The sequence below is a fragment of the Chinchilla lanigera genome, unplaced genomic scaffold (genome assembly GCF_000276665.1).
Source record: "Chinchilla lanigera isolate Chin_1 unplaced genomic scaffold, ChiLan1.0 scaffold00039, whole genome shotgun sequence".
NCBI lineage: Eukaryota > Metazoa > Chordata > Mammalia > Rodentia > Chinchillidae > Chinchilla > Chinchilla lanigera.
This window is the reverse complement of record NW_004955440.1, coordinates 13,849,926-13,871,186: the sequence shown is the minus strand read 5'-3', so window position 1 is coordinate 13,871,186 and position 21,261 is coordinate 13,849,926. Positions and strand designations below refer to the sequence as shown.

Here is a 21,261-nt window from a genome sequence, read left to right as displayed (position 1 = left end):
TCTTATTCAGCACCATAGTCCCAGGCCTAAAATATATTTACTGTTTACTAGATGGCTAATAAGGGGCTGGGGATTTAGCTCAGTGGCACAGCGCCTGCCTGGCAAGCGCAAGGTCCTGAGTTTGATTCTCGGTACCGGAAAATAAAACCAAAAAAAAAAAAAAAAAAACCCACTAGATGGCTAATAAGTCTGGAGCTCAATCAGGAGATCAAAGTCAGAGACATAACTCTAGACAACTACATTTAGTTAAAACTAAAGTTGAGAGATGAGATTCAGCAGGAAACGATATGTAAAGATTAAGGATGAAACTCAAAAACCAGCAATCCAAAAGGACAGGTAGAATTAAGATTAAAGGAAGAACGGAGAGAGCTAAGTGACAAAAGACTTTCAAGAAAGGACAGGCAGATAACAGCACAACATTTACAGAAAGTCAAAGTAAAGCCAAGTACAGATAACAAGAGCCCACTAAAAAGAAGACAATTAGGAAACCATTACCTTTGAAGGCATTACTCCCCTTATTTCAGATTAACAGCACGCTATAGGGAGAAAAAAGGACGTGGACTCAGGTACAGACACACAGCCATTTCCAGAAAATGGACAGTAAAGAGACAGAGACTCTCACAGTAACTTACACAACTAACATCTGCCCCGCACTGACCCCTGGGAACGCAGTGAGGAAGAGGGCCATGAGACACGAGGGCCATAATCCCTACCCTTATGGTGCTTTTAGATGAGTAACAATAAATTCAAGGACCGAGGCAAAGAAAACACCCAAAAGCCCAGATTAAGAAGAATCTGAAACGTATGTCTCACCTAGTGAAATCTCAAGAGGTAACCAAAACCTCTGTGGAGGAGGAGGAGGAGAAAAGGACAGGAAAGGAGGAAGAAGGGGAGGTTGGGGAGAAGAGGGAAGGAGGGGAGGGCAGAGGGAGGAGAAGGAGGAAGAGAAGGAGAGGGTGAAAAAAAGAACTAACATAGTTGGTGACAGACATCATCAAGCAGTAATCAATGTCAAATGTGTGTACGCCGCATTTCCAATACGTGCTGGTTTTTGTCTTTCGGGTTTTTTGGTGCTGGCAATCAAACTCAGGACCTTGTACTTGTCAGGCAGGTACTTGTGCCGCTGAGCTGTATCTCAGCTGCACTGTTTAGAGAGTAAGACTTACATCATTTCAGACTGACTGGTTTCTAAATCAGTCAAAGACGCCTCTTTTTGTTAAGCACCTCACAAGCTGGCAAACTGAAAAGCACACAGTAGGTCTCTCTTAATTATTGGCTGATTTCAATTATAGCTAAGTGGGTTACAGGTGTAACACTGGTTTTCTTACAATGGATCCCCCAAGGAGTTGTTACTTGTGTCCACTACTTGTTTGCCACTTTTTAGTCAGACTTCATTTTTCAAAATCAAAAATAAAACACAGAAATCAGGCATCTCACTATCCTATTCTCTTCATCCTATTTCAGTTTCTGCAAGCTAATCAATACTTTAAAAGTTACAGTAACAGGCTGGGTGTGGTGCAGCACATCTATAATCCCAGTACGTGGGAGGCTGAGGCAGGAGGGTCACCATGAGTTTGAAGATAGCCTAGGCTACACAGAGAGTTCAAGGCCAGCCTGGATTACATAGCAAGACCCTGTCTCAAAAGGGGAAATGAAAAAAAAAAAAAGAGTATAGTTATAGAAAACCGAGATCCTTGGATTTGGAAAAAAATGAAAAGTATGTGTTTTGGGATTTTTTTTGTTTGTTGTTTCCTCTAGTACTGAGGATTGAACACAGGGCCTCACACAGGCTAGAAGAGTGTCCTACCAAAGACCTGCACCCTCAATTCTTTTCAAGATCTTGTGAAACTGCGCATCATACTTGCTTATCAATCTGTCTTAATACAGATGAAGAGAAAGGAACCACAGACATGAATGCTAGAATCATTCATACTTCAGTGTTATTCCCACGCAGCCAGCCCTGGTAACATACACCAAGTGAATAATTAAGGGCCACTGTCTTGGTTACTTTTTTCTCGCCGCTGGGACAAAATACCTGACGCCCAAAATTAAGGAGGGAAAGGTTTATTTCGCTTACAGTTCGTGGAAGTTTCAGTCCGTTCTTGGCAGACTATAAGGCAGAGTGGCACATGCCAACAGCTCAGGCGGCAGAACACAGCTAAGCCGCAAGCACACACCAGGGCGGAATTGGGGAGGAATGCCCCCAAGCAGCTTCTTCCTCTCCCTTACATATGCAAACTATCCACTCCAGGGCGGGTGCAGCTCTCACACCCATATTCAAACTCTAAAAGCCTGCCCCATGTCCGCATGCGGCATTGGGGGGACACACAGACATAAACCATACCAGCCACCATTATTAAATTATTTTCCAAATATGAGTCAAAAAGAGCACGGACTCATTTCCTTTTACATGAGCAAATTTCAATTCAATTTCTCTGAAGGTACAGTATTTCAAGAAGATGCACTTACTTTGAACATTTGATTCATTAATTACTTGAATAGTTATCAGAACAACAGAATTCTGATCTACTTCTGATTCTGGCTTATTGTATAACTGAAAAGGAACAACTTCTGTTTCTTTAAACAGTGGTGCCCCAAACATTACTTTTATTTCGGAGGCACAGAAAGCTCTGCTGCCTCCGCCATTTCAATGTGATAACAGCATTTGGGACCGCATCACAGGTTTCAAGGTATGCCAGCAACACCAGCTATCACGAGGGTACACCGGGGAGAAGAGAAAGGAACCACGGCAGACCAGGTTCAAAAAGGCACGCTGCCCAAGAACTGGTAACTCATGTTTTAACACATGCTCTTAAATATTTGATTAAATAGACGAGATTTAAGTCCTGCAGACCTAAGTCTGATACCCCGGCTTTGCTACTTACTTAGTTGTATAGCCTTAGGTAAATCATTGAGACTCAGTCAGCTCATCTATAAAATGGAGACAATATTTATCTTGTAGGGTGAGACATGTGTACTATCACTGAAACTTAAAAACACTTAGCCCAAAGCACACTGTAAGCAATAGCTATTAATATTGAGTTTAACGAACGGATATCATTAGTAATATTACTGTTATACATAATGGCTGGGCTGTAACATAACTTACCAATTGCAATTCTGATCAGAGAAATATAATAATGTAAAAACAGTGTAAAATTCTGGCACCCCTGTAATGAGACTGACCTAATTACTGTCCATTAGGAAAACAATTTTAAACATTCTTTATCAAAAGCAAAAGTAATTGAGAAAAACACTTTTGCACCAATCCAGGACAGGATTTATCTACAAATTTCCTTCAGGCCAACAATTAACACATACGGATTTACAGTCACCAAGCAAGCTGGCCAACCAACAGCAAAACATCTGTCCTGAAGTTAAAGTTCCTTTGGTGTTTCCTATTGGTCTGTTGCTATTTCCAGCTACCAAACTGTAAATATGGATTAATCAAAGTGCGATACAAAGATTATCCACAAAGTAACCACTCTACAGAGTACCGCCACTTCCCCACTAAGGACGGAAGATGACAGAAGACGACTCTAGGATGGTAAGCATTCTGTTCAAAAGAGGCCTGAATTTGAAAGTTGAGAGTTCTAGCTCTACTGATTAGTGACTTCAGGCAAATTATATTATCTCAGCGTTTGAGTCAAAAAAAAAAAAAGAACAAAAACATAGAACCCATTTCAAAAAGGTTCAGTTAAAATCAAATAGGAACATATATGAAATCACTTAGAAAACTGTAAAACAATAAATGGAAGCTATTTTCCCAGAAATGTTGGTATTCTGAGAAATCCTGGTATACTGAAAAAATAAAACCAGGTATGCTTTTAGGTTCTTTTAAAACAACCACTCCCTTTATTTCAATTTGGAAAGGAAAATTTCAAGGGGCTCTTATTTGGGAGTTTACTACAATGACACACCACTACTCCATTCTATGATTTTCTAAAAAAAAAAAAAAAAATCCCCCTAAATCATAATGTAATACTACTAATGTGCACAACTGAAAATTCTTTGCTGAAAACCAACTGACTTTCTAAAATTAAACCAGAGTCAAATAAATATTATAAATAAAATATTATTTGCATCCTAAACAAAACAGCAGGGCCAAATGCAAGAGGATAGTTTCTTACTAAATATACTGGAATATCCTGTTTTCGATGCACTACCTTTGTCTCAGTCCCTTTCTCGCTGCCCAGACGCACTACCTGGTACCCACAACGTGAAGCAAAAGGAGATTATTCTGGCTCACAGTTCCAGAGGTTTCAGTCCACGGGTGGCCGGCTCAGACACAGCAGCAGCACGGTGGAAGGGCCTCACACGGGGGAATGCAGCTCGGGCGGGGGCAGCCACACAGCAGAGAGAGAAGGGAGGAGGCTGGCGGGAGATTTATCCTTCCAGGCCACACCTCCAGTGACCCACCTCTAACCAGGCCCCACCTGGAAAGGGCAAGTCAACCACCAACCAGCTTCCACGCACAGGAGAATTTTGAGGGATAGTCCATATTCAAACCATAACTTTTTTTGCGGGCACAACTTTTTGGGTTTTATTTGTTTTGTTTTTAAATCAGTAAAAGCAACTGGGTCCTAGAAGCTGTAGTGATCTAAGCAGCATCAAATTTGTACATTCATCTTTTTTTCCTTTTAAACATGATTAAATTATCACACTTCTGATACACTTCATTTGCATGAAATTCTGCACCATACATACTAATTGTAAAGTTATTAACCCCCATCATGGGGGGAACTACTGAAATATAATTTTCACTGAAGTCTAACCAAATGTTGTTAAGTATTTTGTGACAAGATTATAAATGATATGAAAAATAACATTTAAACATTTGTCCATTAACTAAGGAAAAGGATTTGCCTATACAAATTTTCGTAATTTTTTAAATGTACTATATGCCACTCTCCTATGGTCCTCAGAATTAAAGCACAATGAACCAGAAAGCAAACAAAAAGAGTACAATTGACTGCTAAGGCAGAACATCTTGCCAGAAGTAATGAAGGTAGAATATATACTAAATCATCAAGTAAACCATAACATTTTAACTTGCTCATATTCAATAAACAGTTTATAGGTAAATACTACTAGGCAATAACAAGCAACATCAGCAATTAACATCTATTAAAAGTATTCAAAATACAATGTGAGAAATTCAAAGCACTTTATAGCAACTTATAGATTATAACCACTGCATAAAGTAGGTGCCAATATTATATCCCTTTTCCAGACGGGACACAGACAATCTGGACCAGACAATCTGGCTCAAATGCTCCCAACCTACCCTGAATCCCATCTTTACACAGAAAAATCGGAGAGAACATGAGAGTCAGCTGGTAGGCAAATATATTAACAATCAACTGTAATACAGAATGCTAAGCACTAAGGTAGGAGAGTGCTAGAAAATCTATGGCATCCGTGCCATGGCAGGCTGTTTGTATCACTGAAAGCTCTAAAAGGTTCGCCACCACTGAGGTACAGCAAGTGGTAAGTTTTGGGTACTACTAGTTAAAACTCCATATGAATTAGTAATTCCCACTGCAAAAGTGAGAATCTCAACCTATCAGAGAAGGATAAACATGCTTTCTAAGGGTCTGTCACATTTCCACTCAATTTCAGTAACCAGGCATCTGCTATGCTGCAGTTACTTTTCTAGTGAAGAACAATAGCCTCCCTATCGTTCTTTTTCTTCCCAGGACAATTCCATGCCAAGACAGAGATCAGAATCGGCATGAATTAACGTTCACCATATTTGCTAACTCATAAAAGAGACAGAAATCTCTTAAAGGTATGTACATACTATGATTTTAAGTACTTAAAATTGGTAACTGATTCTAGACTAGCCACGTGTTGCTCTAGAGAAGAGTTCCCTTAATGTAACTTTAAAAGGAATGATTTCAATTAGCATATCAAAGCTACCAACCTCCAAAGCCAAGACTTCTGCTTGTAACACAATTTAATAGCAGGCTCTGTTTTACCTACACCCACTTGTAAATTGCCACCTGGGAACAGTCAACCCATCTGGGTGGCCAGGTGGCCCTGCTACTTGGGTTTCTGTCCTCACTCCCCTTTCAGCTAAAGACGTGATTATGTTTCTCTTCCTCACTGAACCTCCTCCTCAATTCCCTGCTCTTCCTAGCATGAGTTAAGAGCCCAACTGCTGGTAAGACATGCAGGGGCAAAGACAGGAGAAGGAAGAAGAAGAAAAAAATAAAAGCAAAGTCCCTCCTCCCTTATACAGTGCACCACTCTTTACTCCTAGCCATTTTCTTCACATTTCCAGTGATTCTTCCAATCGCTGAAGCCTATGTACTATTATCTCGAGCAATCTGGTGGAATGCCACCTATTAGGGTGATTTTGTATTCCAAAACACAAAGCAGGTCATATGCCGCTTCTTTCACCCACAGTGTAATGGATGAAGCACACATGCTAAAATAAGGTGAGCCTCTGTTGTGAAGCTTATTAGCTGGATGACCCTGTTTTCTCATCTGTAAAAAAAGGTAACTACCCAATAAAGAAGCTTCATACCAGAAACACTATAATAAGCAATCAAGAGGCTTCCTTTATATTCCTTTGGGCTCTCACATACAATAAAAAGAAAAAAAGTTCAAGATCAGTATCTCAAACCCTTACAAAACAGGCTTTTAAACTTTTCTGACCACCAACTACAGTAAGTACATTTTTCATTGTAACCCAGTACATATACACATACAATCACACACACAACTGAAGCTTCACAAACTACTTTTACTATGTGTGAGTCATTCTGATTTCCTCTTACTTTCTTTCCCTCTCCTTCCTTCCCCTTTCTTTCCTTCCTTCCTTCCTTCCTTCCTTCCTTCCTTCCTTCCTTCCTTCCTTTCTTTCTTTCTTTCCTTTCTTTCCTTTCTTTCCTTTCTTCTTTCTCTTTCCTTCTTTCTCTTTGTTAATGTTCACCCCCTACACTGATTTCATAGGCTGTGACCTGCAGTTCGGAAGGGAAACGGCTTTGTGCTCATCACTCTCCCAGACTCTCTCCTCCCATTTCCTCCTCCCTAATCACACACATAAAGCTGTTTTCAGTCCTACCAGCACCAGGCCACAGGAGCCCCTAAAACTTCCTAGGATGTAACGCCCAGGAGGCAGAGGAGCAAACAAAGCAAGCAATTCTGATAATAATGGGGAGAGTCTGCGATCTTCTGGTGCAAGAAGGAACACTAAGCTCTTTCCTTGGACACAGTGTTTTATCACTGAGGACAGAGTTTTACCATACTGCTGGGATACAACACAGAGGTGAAAAAGGTTTGAGGACTGGTCCAGGAATTTAACCAACACACACTACAATGATTTCATAAGAAATGTTTCCTAGGTTCCAAAAAAGTTTTTTTAAGCAAACTTATAACTTGAAGGGTGTGTGCCACCTATACAATGTCCAAGAGATTGGCAATCTACAGTCCAGAGGTCAAATCTACGGGGTTGCCTGTTTTTATACAGCCTCTGAACAATGCTTGAGCAAATAATCAAAATAATTTTTGGTGATGTGGAAAATGTATGAATTCAAGTTTCACTTGTGTGCAAATAAAGTTTTACTGGACTACAATTATACTGATTCATTTACGTATGACTATGACTGATGTGTGTTAGAACTGGCAGAGTTAAGTCACTACAGAAGACTGTGTAAAATATTTACTACCTGGCCCTTTCCGAAAAAGGGTGCAAACCCCTCCCCAAACACCTGAAAGCATCCAACATTCACTCAAATACTTGTAAAGCATCTATTATGCGCTAAATACCCGTAGCACTACAGCGAATAAGTCAGATATGGTCCCTCTTGCAAACCTTAATGGAAGACAAGTACTGGAAAAAAGGAAGAGAATGTGATTGGTGTCTTGTAGGAACTACCAGAAGGCAAATATGGCAAAAGATAAGGTGAAAGAGGGGCACATCGTGCAATGCCTTTCAGGACAGTGTAAGGAAGAAAACCTCCTTTAATAGTGTTCAATCAGTTGCTTCTGGAATTAACTCCTTTATTCACTGACAGCTTAAAGATAAATGTCTACAAATTAAGAATCACCAATTGTGAATTAGAAGTGTTGCACAGTTCACTTGAACCCTTATCACTCTATCTAGCCCCTGGAAAACATCACTGTCAGAAACACATATGTGGCATAACATTTCAAAACTGTAAAGGTTTCACGTATGTATGTATATGTCAGTGTGCTTGGCTTGTGTGTGCAGCTTTGGGTCCTCACTGGAGCCTCACTGTAATCTTGTACGATGACGATTACAAATCCCATTTTATAAATGAAGAAACTAAGGTTACAGAATTTCCCCAAGTTCACACAATGTATCACACCATGGCAGACGGAGACCCAACACTAAAATTTTCTCCTTATAGAATAAGTGCTCTAATGTACCAGTCTAAGATTCATATAATTAATTACTGAATTTGAGGATAAAGGAAGATTTATAACTTCATAAGTTTTACTTCTGTCAACAAACAGCTACATTTGCACCACCAATATTAGTTTTTTATCTCTATTAACTATTCTTCCTTATTGGTAAATCACATGTTCCAACAGCAGGAAATTCTACAAATGACTAGTGTAATGTACTCTTCTGTTCTCTAGCTTAGTGAGCTGATTTGCTTTCATAGCACAGATAGAAGACTAGCTGTTGATTATTTAAAAAAAAAACCACACACACACACTTTAAATCAGAGCTGTTAAATACATGTTGTCAGACTAACTAGAAACTACAGCTCCTGATGTGAGATTATTCTTGGACTACAGTAGTAAAGAACTGTAGACAAAAGATCGAACTATGTTTCACTGACCTAGAATAGAAAGAAGTCTAACTACTGTTCTCTCACCCTAACTTTTTCCTCCATCCTTCAGAGAGGCTCAGCGTGAGGAGTTTATTCTTCAGACTCATTCTGATAGAGGAAGTTTCTGGAGAGAATAGTACCAGTCAAAGCCTCCTAATTCCATTGCCTCTGTCATTTCTAGTCTTCTCAGCTAAGAAGCGATCTCTATGTACATTTTAACAAAAATTATAATCAGCTATTACTTTCCTAACTCAACATCCAAACCAGGTTTATCTATCTTTAAAGAACAAAGGAAAAAAATAAGGAAAGGCTACCAGCTAAGATTTGTTATGTAGTATCTGTACAGAATAAAATGGTCAGTGGCGATCTAAACTTTTTTCTTCTGGTCATTTAGAAAGGTATTTTATTCTACTTCTGAATACCTGCTAATCAAACTTTTTCTATTTCTATTTTCCATGCCCTTTGTATTAGCTTTTATCTAAACCTACTTACTCATTATTTATCACCATTCTCTTTGACTTTTCTCTTCATGTCATTTTAAAGGGTACTTACACAAGTTCAAGTCTGAGCTTAGGTAAAAATAGAGAATTCTACAGGACATATGTGGTATGAAGCTTACTACCAGGTAATAAACAGCCTAGTACCAATTTCTTTTTCTAGTACTATTTCACTTAACCTAGTAACAAGCAGGTTCCATAATATTTCGAAGGTGCAACTGCATTTTCTTTGTAGAAGATGGCTTACCAAAGATAGTTAGCTTTACCTACTACCAAAATGGAGGTGACCAAATGGAACAAAATGAAAAGAGGCGGCCACCACTATTTTTAATTCAGTAAAACTTAGTATCTCTGGATTTCACCTTTCGGTAATAATGCACTCTCCCTAGTCAGACGCCGTTGCTAAGCCGCTGTAATAAAGAGGTAATCCTTGCAATGACAGCAATTCCCCACCACTACCATGATCACAAACAGGAGAGGCTTGCGATCTCTACAGAGAAAAATATCCAGCTATTTCCCAATATGTATTGTACAGTTTGGTCCTTATTCACACTTTTGGCTTCTCACATCAGAAAAACAATGTGGTATTTACATATGTGTGTCCCATTCCTTTCACTTAAGAGTATGGCCTCAAGATGCTTCTGTTTACCTAGTAATGTCTCGAATTTTTCCTTCTTTCTGGCAGAATAGTACTCCATTGTATTAAAAAACAAACCACATCTTCATCCATTCAATAGCTGATGGGTATTTGGGCTGTTTCCAAGATTTAGCTATTACAAACTGTGCCACTCTAAAAATGGGTGTGCATACATCACTGTGGTATGATGCTTTCAATTCCTTTGGGAAAATAGCAAGAAGGGGAATAGCTGGTCAAAAATGTTAAAATGGGAAGAGGAAGAGGGGAGCAAGAAAAAAAAGGAAAAAAACAGCAAAGCTTTTGTTAAGGGAGGAACAGGGACTGAAGGGAGGATGGGGAATGGGGAAAAAAAGAATCACAATATAGCATTCCCTACGACGAATGTGATCATTATATATATATGTATATATATAAAATGTATCAATAAACTAATTTTTAAAAAAGCTGACTACCTATAGTTAGAGGTTGTACCTCTGAGTAAAACTAATAGCTGAAGATATTAACTATTCATCTTTTAGTGTTCCTGTAAGGTCTTGACAACCTGAAAAGATAAATTCCTAAGAATTTCGGAGTCTTTTAACACTGTATCATATCCCAAGTTTCAAACAATAAAGCAGTAGTTGGTGATCTCATGAAAAGACAGGCATATGAACGGAGCAAAGCCAAACTTTCAGAAACAGGAACGTGTGAGTAAATAAGAATATAAACTAGCAAAGGCACCAAATATAGATAGGAATTTGTCATAAAAACTCAGTAACTTCTAGCCTGTGTTTTATCATTTCTTTTTGGGTTTGTTGTTTGACATGCATTCAAAGTTGTCATGTGCATAAGAAGCATTATTTTTTTTAAGTAACAATAAGTAGGAAAAAATGTGACTAAAAATACTAAAGGAAGACTGGTAAGTACAGCACATAGCCAGAGAATGTTCAAAGCTAGAAGGAATCTCGGAGCATCTCTCTAGCTTACAAGCATGCACCAGGTTACTAACTGGTCTCACCTCCGCTCCTGTATACTTCACATGTTTTGTTCAGATAGCTGTCCAAGTGATCTCAACACATAACCCAGATATAGTTCCTCCTTGTAGGTCATTGTAATTCCTTTCCCTGTGTGGGCAAAGCCCCACGGGATCTTGCCTCTATCTCTCTGGTGCAGCACCATCTACATTAATTTCTTCAGGCAGCCAGTTAAACCTTTATTGAGCTTCTACTCTGTGCCAGAAATTGCTATGTTCAGACAACACTGTGATAATAAACAAGTCAGACACCTGTACCCCCTCTCCCAATAGAGCTTGCACCATAGTAGCGGAAAAGACAATAAATAAGTAGGTAAATAAGGCAATTAACTAGAGATTATGTCTGCGATGTGGGGCAAATAAAGTTCTCCTCTCAGAATCGTGTTAGCTTCCATGATGGCATATATGGCAATCTGTAATTATCTGGTTTATTAAAGCGCCATACTTTAAGACTATGAGCTCCATAAAGGAATAATCACCTTTGTCTTTTTTACTGTTATATCCCAAACACCTTACATAATCCAGCATAGATTCCAATGCTTGTTTTTTGGGGTTTTTGTTTAGTTTCCTGCAGCTTTCTTTTTTCAATTTTAAAAAGAGTAGTAAATAAGAAACAAACAACAACAACAAAAATAGAACGGCATCGGCATACCAGTATCATGAATATAAACAAATCAAAGCAAGAACATTAGAGCAAATACTGTTTTATACTCTTTAGAGATGAATAAAGCTACAGTGTCAAAGGTCAAAGACTCAGTAGAAAAGCAGGAATCTGAATGACAGACTAAGCTTACAGTTAGCATCTAAAAACAGACTTGAGAATCTTTCAAAACTTACATAAAAAGTTCTAAAACACCTAAGTGAAGTGGTCCAGGAAAAAGTATTTAAAATTCAAACAGATAAACAGTGATGAAAATTCACCCCAATGTTTCTTTTTAAAGTATGGCAACACAATGAGACCTCTGTAAAGAACTGTGAAACCTCCGTAAAGAATTATGAAACTTGAATGTTCTATTTATCTCCTGGCACTTATCTGGCTCTTTACATTGATATTTCCTCTGGCTACATAATTTAGATGATTTCACATTAACTGACAAGTAACATACCTGCACATAATAAAAGTATCTCCCAAGAACTGACTCGGTATTTTTAAATGTCTTACATATCACATCTTTCTAAATTACACTTAACGATAGATTAATGATTAACATATGTATGTGAAGGATACTCTGTACTGTGTTACGCAGTATATTATTTCATTTAATATATCTTGGTTTGCAAACCTAAGAAATTAATCACAGAGTTTCAGAAACTTGCCAGGATCTCATAATATGTTCATGCCCCTCTGTCTTGGAATAATACCTTGTAACAATCCAATTTATCATATATCAATGTAAAGACGTGAACAACAGATTTTTCCTAACAATGGCCTATTCCCATAAAATATAAATTTTTAAGACAGTAATCATAAGAAAAATTCTCCAAACTTTATAAGTAGGCTTATTTTTATATGTAAGGCTTAATTATTCTCAAAGTCTTTTATAAGGCAACCCTCCCCATAGCTAGTCTTTCTAACCTAGTAGCTATCATCTTGCTCCGTATTTACTTGCTTCAGCAACATTAGAGAATAAAGTGATTCCCAGTGTGACTACAACCACAGAAAAACTGCTTCTATCTAGACGAAAAGAATGATCACTCAAAGGTTTAGGCCTTAGTCTGGTTAATATATACTAAGTTCAGAAAAGTATCTAAATCTGTTTCTTCTATAGGACATCATGTACTTCCATATACAGTAACGTACTGTAAGGAAAATGCCCCATACAGACTTAGCAGGACATAATCTAGTATGATTCATTTTTGAAATTTGACCATTCCTTACACATAAACACCATATTGAGCCATTAATGCTCACAATTCTTTCGACTTTACAATGGAGACACATCCATCACAGTGCCTCCCCCCAAGAGAATTTCACATGTTCTCATTTTTACGGACTTTTATTTCTCCAAACCTATGCATGTACTTTCCCTCATCTTTATCATCTAAATCCGTATCTGTCTCTATTATTTACTTATGAAAGTGCTCTCTGTTTTCTTCCGGCTTATTTCTTTGCCAATTTTATTCAGTAGCACTATTTACCTTAATCTTTCAATTGCTTTTCTGTCCTATATTCTACATACATGTATTTAGGACAGCCATCAAGATCTGTATCACTCCCTCCCACCTCCTCTCAGTGTCATTATTTTCATCTGGATGTAACCCTTCTACTGATACTGTCCTATCTCTTCAAGCAAGTATAAGTATCTGCTCATACAAATCTCTTCCTCAATTAGGTCAAAATTCCTCCATGACAACTTGCCTTCTGTCCGTGGTCAAGTTACTCCCAAGTGGTCTTTGTATGCCTGATGCTATGTTGCGCCTTTTCCTTCATATTAAGATGAATTATCCCTCTTACCCTCCTACTAAGACCCTCTCCCCCTCATACTAAGATCTACCTTCTCCACTAAGTCTATCCTACATGAAAATGTCCAAGCTCTCCAAAATTACAATCTAATTCTGTTTCAGCATCTTCCTTGTGCTTAATTTTCCATAACTAGTTCATAAAAGAGAAGAATTCAGCCAGACTGGATCCAAGTTATTCCCTGGGACCAGTTTTTCCTGTATTCTATTCCTGAGTACACATTCTCTATTTCACATTAATTAATGGCTTTATTTTCAGTGCACAGTTTTTTTAGTGCATACATTCTTCACTGCACATACTTCCTTCTCCATTCCGAGGTACTGGGTAGAGAGAACAAGGGCTTGCTGAACTAGATCAATGTATTTTAGGAGTTTTCAATCCACTGGTTGGTCACTGAATCAATTAATGGGTCTTAACATTCTGAAAATCAAATGAATATAAAAATAAATAAGTGCCCTGCACACAGTAAATAGCTCTTAAAACTTTGTTCTAATACATACATACACATGTACACATACACACACTGAAAACTATGTCAAGATATAATGTGCAATTCTTATTGTGGGTCATGGTCAAAAAGTGTGAAAGCCACTTGACCTGAAGATAACTAAGACTGCTTCTAAATATACACTTCAAATTATATAAAAATCTAGTCTAACAATTAGAGATAAGGCATATTTTTAAAAAATGACCAGAACCCTAAGGATATCAACATTACTACCAGCAAAATAATTTTTCTTAATTAAAATGTCACTATGGAACTCTAATCCTAAAATTATAGAATCAAAAAGCTTTTAGAATAGGAAAAAATTCAAGTATCATCTAATAAAAGTCATCACTTATTAACATAAGAGGAAATCTCTGGCCTAGAAAAGTGAAATAATTTCATCTCATTCATTTAATAAACATTTGCCAAGCACCTACTACGTGCCAGTTTTTAGCAACAGGTTTGTGGATAAAGGGAAGATGTCTTCTAAGAGCAGAAACAGTAAACGTCTGCACTAGTGTAAAGTAGAAATATGATAATAAACATTTGCAATTACTGAAATTAAGGTCATTTACAAGGTGTTAGTGAATAGAAAGCAATTAAATCTAGGTTGGGTGGTAGAGAAAGTGTTTCTGAAGAGGTGATGCTATACTTCTGACACTGTACTTGTTAGTCTAAAAATCAACAGGAGCGAAGTAGCTCAAAGAAAAAGAAACAACATGCATAAAGGGACCATACTGATACACAATAATGGATGACAAATTCAAGAAACTTCAATTTGTATGACCAGAATATAGAATTCATCCTGAAGAAGAGCGCCAACAAAATACCTCACATTTATGTCCATTTAATCTTCAAACCACTCTCTGAGGGATACACTTAATATCCCCATTTTGTGGGCTGGGGATATAGCTCAGTGGCACAGTTCCTGCCTGGCAAGCACAAGGTCCTGAGTTCGATTCCCAGCACCCAAAAAAAATACATCCCCATTTTGTACATAAGAAAACTGAGGCAACTGAAGAGGACGTGGGTTTGGCCAAAACTAAGTTGTAAAGCTGATTTAAACAACAAGAAGTCTAATTCTAAAGCCTATTCTCTTAACTACCACATCAAGAGGTTAGAGAACATAGGCAGGAACCAAACTGTGAAGGACCTTTATATCCTTCTAAGACTTTAGATTCTACACTAAAGCTGAGTCAGGGTCAGTGGAGGCTTTAATCAAAAATGACATATTCATTTTTATTTTTTAATGAGGTTATTCTGGAAGGAAGTGGAAAGATTGTAAAGAAAAAGTAACAAGGAACTAGCCAGCCTTAGCTAGGAAGATGCTACAGCAACACAGGTAAAAGAAAATGGCAGACCACTTAGATGGTGGCGGTACTCCCACCAGAAGCCGAGTCTACTAACCGTAACCTCATTCCTGCTCATTATCCCTTCCAACCTCCTCATTTTTCCCCACGCCCACCATCTGAGCAGTTCATGAAATTCAACCTTGAACATAACAGTGCACTGCCACTTAGTCCCCTTATTAAACAAAATATGACCACTACATAGATGTACTGGGTATACGAAAACGACAAAAATCTAGCTGGAGAATGACAGAAGGTCAACTGCAATATACAGCACAACAGTTTCCCTACATTCCTCTTCTGTACATTATTTCTGGAACTTTCAAGTCCAGTAGTCAATTTGACATCTATGTGCTGTCTAGACATGACTGTTATGACATAACAGAATGAAACCTACCACAGAAGATGTCTAATGGGGGCCCATCAGTGGCAATAAATACACTCTCAGGTCTGGTCAGATTTTCACTCACTGAGATGATGAATGAGTAATAAGAGACTTTGAAAGCAAAGAGTTAAGGAAAATCTAAATATGGAAAAGTAAGTCAGAGCAATCTGAAATTCAGGCCCTTTGATTTCAAGAGAACAACACTACTCCCAAGGATATATGTGGTAGTTCAGAAACCACCAAATGAAAAACAGTGGCAAACACTGGTCAATTCCCAAACACTCTCAATTCAGTCTGTTTCATTAAAGGGTAAGTGAGCCCTCTTTTGGCACCCATGATGCTTAGCAGCAACTAGGATCCACAAGAAAGCCGCATGTACTAAAGGGACCTACAGAAGGGAGAGGGGAGAAAGCAATAGCACAGAAGGGAGAAGAGCGCAATGAGAACTACAATGAAAAGAAATGAAAGAAATGATGGTTTACAACATAAAGAGCAAAGGTGTACCGCTGACTCCGGTATGAAATGTGGCCAACTAGCTGAGCAGGATCTTCGGGACACTATGAAAAGCAGAAACGAGGAGGCATGAAAAGACAACTTTAAATCACTGCTGTACAGGACAGCAAAAGTGAGAAACAGGAGTAGTTATGAAACCAAAAATGCAACAAAATTAAATGTTTGCATCTGAAAGCACAATTTAAATATTAAAATCTCATGCAGTTTAATTATGCGTCACTTCTTACAAACAGTGGGTATGACGGACCCAAAAGGTAAAAATGTCAGTAGTACCAGAAGGAGGTTATGAGGAGGTGTGTTACAAAAACAGTATGAGGCTGATTTGCATATTTTTTGTGGGAGTGACTTCAGAATTTTCCTCAATGGTATAGTGCTGCTTATTTTAAGAGTTTCACTGTAACTCTCATACTGGCTGGCTGGGTTAACTTTCTTAAATCTGGAGTTCAAAATAAGGTATTTATCAGGATCAAAGTTTAACCTTTAGAAGGGCATAAGTATGCAGAAAATTCCCTTGGTCATAGACTACTACTTAGTGCATCCTAAATGAGTCTAATAGTAATCAAACCCAGCTAATGCTTCTAAACAATTAGGAAATTAAATGTTTTTTGAGATTAAAGTTAACTAGACAAAAGAAATATTTTTTTGTTTGTTTGTTTTTCTTCCGGTACCAGGAATCGCACTCATGACCTTGTGCTCGCCATGCAGGCACTGTGCAACTAAGCTAAATCCCCAGCCCCAAGAAATATTTTTTAAAAAATCAATTTATACCTTGGAACCACTCAAGGAACACATAACAGTAAACATACTTTTCCATATGATACAAAACTTTCAGGCACCAAATTAAACATACACAACCACACACACACTTCCCACAGCCATTCAGCCCAGTGATTTCAGTAAGGATATAGCTCAGTGGCACAAGCGCCTGCCTGGCAAGCGTAAGGTCCTGAGTTTGATTCCCGGTCCCCCTACCACCGCCAAAAAACAATAAGGATAAAAAGAAACATCCTTAAGAAACAAATACACCTGTAGCAGAGAAAACACTAGATCAAAAGCAAATATAATTAAGCAATATATTAACTAATCATTCATCACATCTATGAACAGGCAGTCTTCACAAATAAGCCACTGGTATTGGAGAGTTTATTCCTAACAGTTAGCAAAATACATTTATTAAAGAAGGATAGGGTGAAATAATATATGACTACAGTCTATTTCCCTAATTTAATCATATTCTAATTTTAAAAGATAAGGAAAATATAAAACCTTATACAAAGTCACCTAAGATCAGTGCTATGTATTGAGAAAATTTAGATACTGACCCTGGAGCATGAGAGAGCACAGTATTTTACTACTACAGTAATGCTTTAAAACAAAGTTTAGAGGAAGGTGGGGGGATGAAAAAGGACCTGAAATGTGTTGTGCACACATACCAGCTCCCCACAAGGAGTATGATCAGTATACCTTACATGTAAGTATTAATAAAAATAAAAAGTGAACAAAAAAAGAAAAAACTTCAGAGTTCAAAACAATCTTCAACCTCCATACTACTGACATTTTGAGCCAGATGATCCTTCGCTGTCTGCACACTGTGGAACCATTAGCAGGGTTCCTACCCACCCTCGACCCACTAGATGCCAGCAGCACAAAAACCCCCACTCCATGGCCGGTTGACACCACCAAAAATGTCTGCAAGTGCTGCCGTGGGTGAGGGGCAAAACACCCCCGTCTGAGAACTACTGACTTACAGCATAAATAGAAAAAACTTCAGAATGAAATGGGGGGAGGGGCGGGTACTGTGTTTATGTTTTTCAGGTCTGCAAGTTTCAATATATTATACTATATTTGCACTTGATCACAGATAACATTTAAGAAATTCTACCTTTCAGAAAACAAACCATTTAATATCTATACTTGTCAGCCAAAGTTCAGATGAGTCCCTGAAGATTCTGTGAAATGCCAAGTCTTCCTCCAACCACACACAAACTCCCACCCACACGTGCGCCCAACACATAGTATCACAGAGCTAAAGTGAAGAAAATGTAACATAATTACTACATCTCCACTTCTTATTTCGTCAAATATATTAACCACATTGCTTTAGCTCCCACAGAATCCAAATGAATTCTCAACTTACTTCAATGCAACTCAAGTGCCACAATAGCTGCATCATTCTAGGTAGATAAACCTAAATATTACCAAGGTAAGTATCCAATTCATCTCACATTTTTCACAAACTATGAAAAACAAATTAACCATGATTCTTTAAAAAAAACCGAGAAGCAGATTTGTTTTGAAACAGAATCTGAGGAAGGATAAAAGGAATTTAAAAATTCAAAATCAAAGCGAATCTAAAGGCATTCCAGGATGAGGGCAAAACTCAAAATGCTTCCTCTGGAATGAGAGAGGAGAAAATGATACTTGGCCATATCTTACAAGAATGGCCTGCATAATCAGTCTCCAGAACACGTATCATAGGATGGAGACGGAAAAAAATCAAAGTCCACAAAATGCTAAAGAGAACAGTAAACACCCATCCTAAATACCTAAAATAAAATTTTTTACTGCTGTTTTCCATTTGAGATAAATATATTTCAAGAAACAAAAATCTGACAACCTGATAAATTCTTAATTCTCATAAAAATAGTCACCCTTCTGGTTCCAGCATGCCAGATTACACATTACATAGAAAAATCAATTAGGAGAAACACAATAATCCTATTTCAGAGTGCATTTTACTCATAACAAAGCCTTTTCAAAAAATCAGACATTTTAAGTACTAAAACCTTCATGTATAAATATGGATTAGGGCTTTTAAGATTATTTCAATTATCTTCAATACAATCATATTTTAGTTCAACGAGGAATTTCATTTAAAAAATCTATGCAACAATACCTAATGTTAGTTTAACGTACATGGCATATCTATACGCTCTATAACAACAGTATTACTTTATTTCAAATTTTCACTGTTAACCTCCTGGCCCAGTGAAAATAATCCTACAAAACTAATGCTCAGTTCTTACTCCCAAACCAAACAGAAAAAGCTGTAACGATCTGTAGCGCCAGTCTGCTTTTCCAGAAGTAATACCGTAAGACTGCTCAAGAAAAACCTCCTTCACCAATTAACGTGACTCAGGTGGGCTCGGAAGGGAGTAATGGCCACAAGCCCTTGGTCAGTGGCCATGATGCTCCTCCTCCTCAAGGGCAGGAGCTCAGAAAAAAGGATCTGAATCAGAGGAGTTCACCAGGCAGAACATACAGGGACAGAGGAGAAAGATTACTTACTGCAGGAACAAGCAAAACTAGATGGTGAAGTCATTTCACAAAAGCAAGATGTTTCATGTTATCAAGGCCTTCATTCATTTCAAACACACCATTGTTTAGCTTTCTCCCCAAACCATGCACAAAAAGAACTGTCAGCCTGCCTTAAGCATGTTCCTTCTTCCATTTGAACAGACATGATTCTTTTGGTTAATCTCTGGCAATGATCGCCATTTCACAACACATTGAGCCCGCCCGGAACTGATCAATACCACTACAGACGTAAGACTAGACTTTATCCATTTATTAACCACAAGGAAATGTACCATTCAGCAAAATTCTATACATTACAGGAGATTCCACGGGGGGGAGTGGACACACACACACACACACACACACACACACACACACAAAGGTACACAAAGGAAAGACTACCACCCTCTAATTTCCCTGTGGCAAATGAGATAAAGACATGGCCATGAAACCTGTCAACTCGTGCCCCCCCATAATTCTATTTCACAACCCAGTAACTGAATACTGAATATTTATGACACATAGATTCATCGTGACTTTTAAACTCTTTCATTTGTGAAACTAACTCTCCTCTGAGGCACATCTGCACACCTTTCAGCTAGATATTGTGTTCGTGTACAGCCTCCCAAATACAAAAGACTGGACAGTTTTTCCGACCACTGGTTGCAACCACAGGCTGTCCTCACAAAATAAAAATTTTAAATAGAAAATGGCCAAGTTATTCGTACCACCTTCGGCTACTACAGCCATAACAAGTAAGGCACATTTAACCGTAAGACCCATTTCACGTAAGCTGTGCTAAGCCGAAAACAATGCTTCAATACAAAGCGTTCGAAGTAAGTCTTCCGTAGGTAAGCAAAATCTCTGGCTGCGAAGAGCACACAAATGGTGGTTGCAAGCCAGCACACCACCAGCACCCGGCGGCATACCTCGTCTGCACTGGGTTATGGTTAATACTCCGACAACAACTATTTTTAACACTGCTGGACAAAGAAGTTGAAGGAAACGTGAGAGGAGAGGCTCCTGCATTGCTCACAGGATGCATCGTTTCTCACGGCCAGGATTAGGTGGCCACCGACTCGATCCCCGCCGTGATACTCACCGGCGAAGGTCCACCCAGAAAACCAGAGGACGACGAAAGCCGCCCCGGTTTGGGAGCCGCTTACGCCGGGTGACATTTCGGAATACTGCTTCTGGGTCCCAACCTTTGCATAAATTGTCACTTGTGGTATTTGCGGCTGAACTGCAACCCCGGCAGCGCTGTCACCCGGAGTCACGGCCGCAGACCGTGACTTTCTCACTTCCACAACAACACGGCGCTCCTCTGCGTCCGCCGGCCCGCCTCGGAACGGGCGCGACTCATGGAGGTTTCCAGATCGCAGGCAGGGCCGGGCGGCGGCCGAGGGGCTCGGCGCGGGCACAGCCGCCCGCCCGCCGCACCTACCTGAGGAGCAGGAGATGAGCACGACCGCGAACGCCAACTTCGCCGCGGCTCCCATTTTCCCGAGGCGCCGCGGAGCCCGAGGAAGTTCGCGCGCGAGAGCCAGTGCCCGGGTCTCGCCCGGACAGACCGCCCGGTGTGAAGTCAGCCGTCAGAAAACATACTCGGCAGCCCCGGGCCGCAGAAAACCTCCACGGGGCGTGAAGAACAAAAAGGGGGGGAAATGCACAGCAATAAAAAAAAGGCACCACGGGGAAAAATCGCCACGCGCGCGCCACACACAAAACCGAGCCGCGAGGAGCCGGCGACAACAAAAGCGGGCTCGGCCGCCGCCGGGACCGCTGTCAGCGCCGCGCGCCCGGCGCTCCCGGG

At 39.2% G+C, this 21,261-nt stretch overlaps 1 protein-coding gene across 1 annotated transcript in view; it reads right to left on the bottom strand.

The window, feature by feature from the left end:
- Window positions 1–21,261, bottom strand: part of Acvr2a (activin A receptor, type IIA) — a gene marked incomplete at its 5' end in the record, with an annotated part of 81,449 nt that extends 60,188 nt beyond the window's left edge. Inside the window, 1 exon segment of the mRNA XM_005390789.2 lies at window positions 20,893–21,261. Within this exon segment, the coding sequence (XP_005390846.1) occupies window positions 20,893–20,947 (55 nt within the window).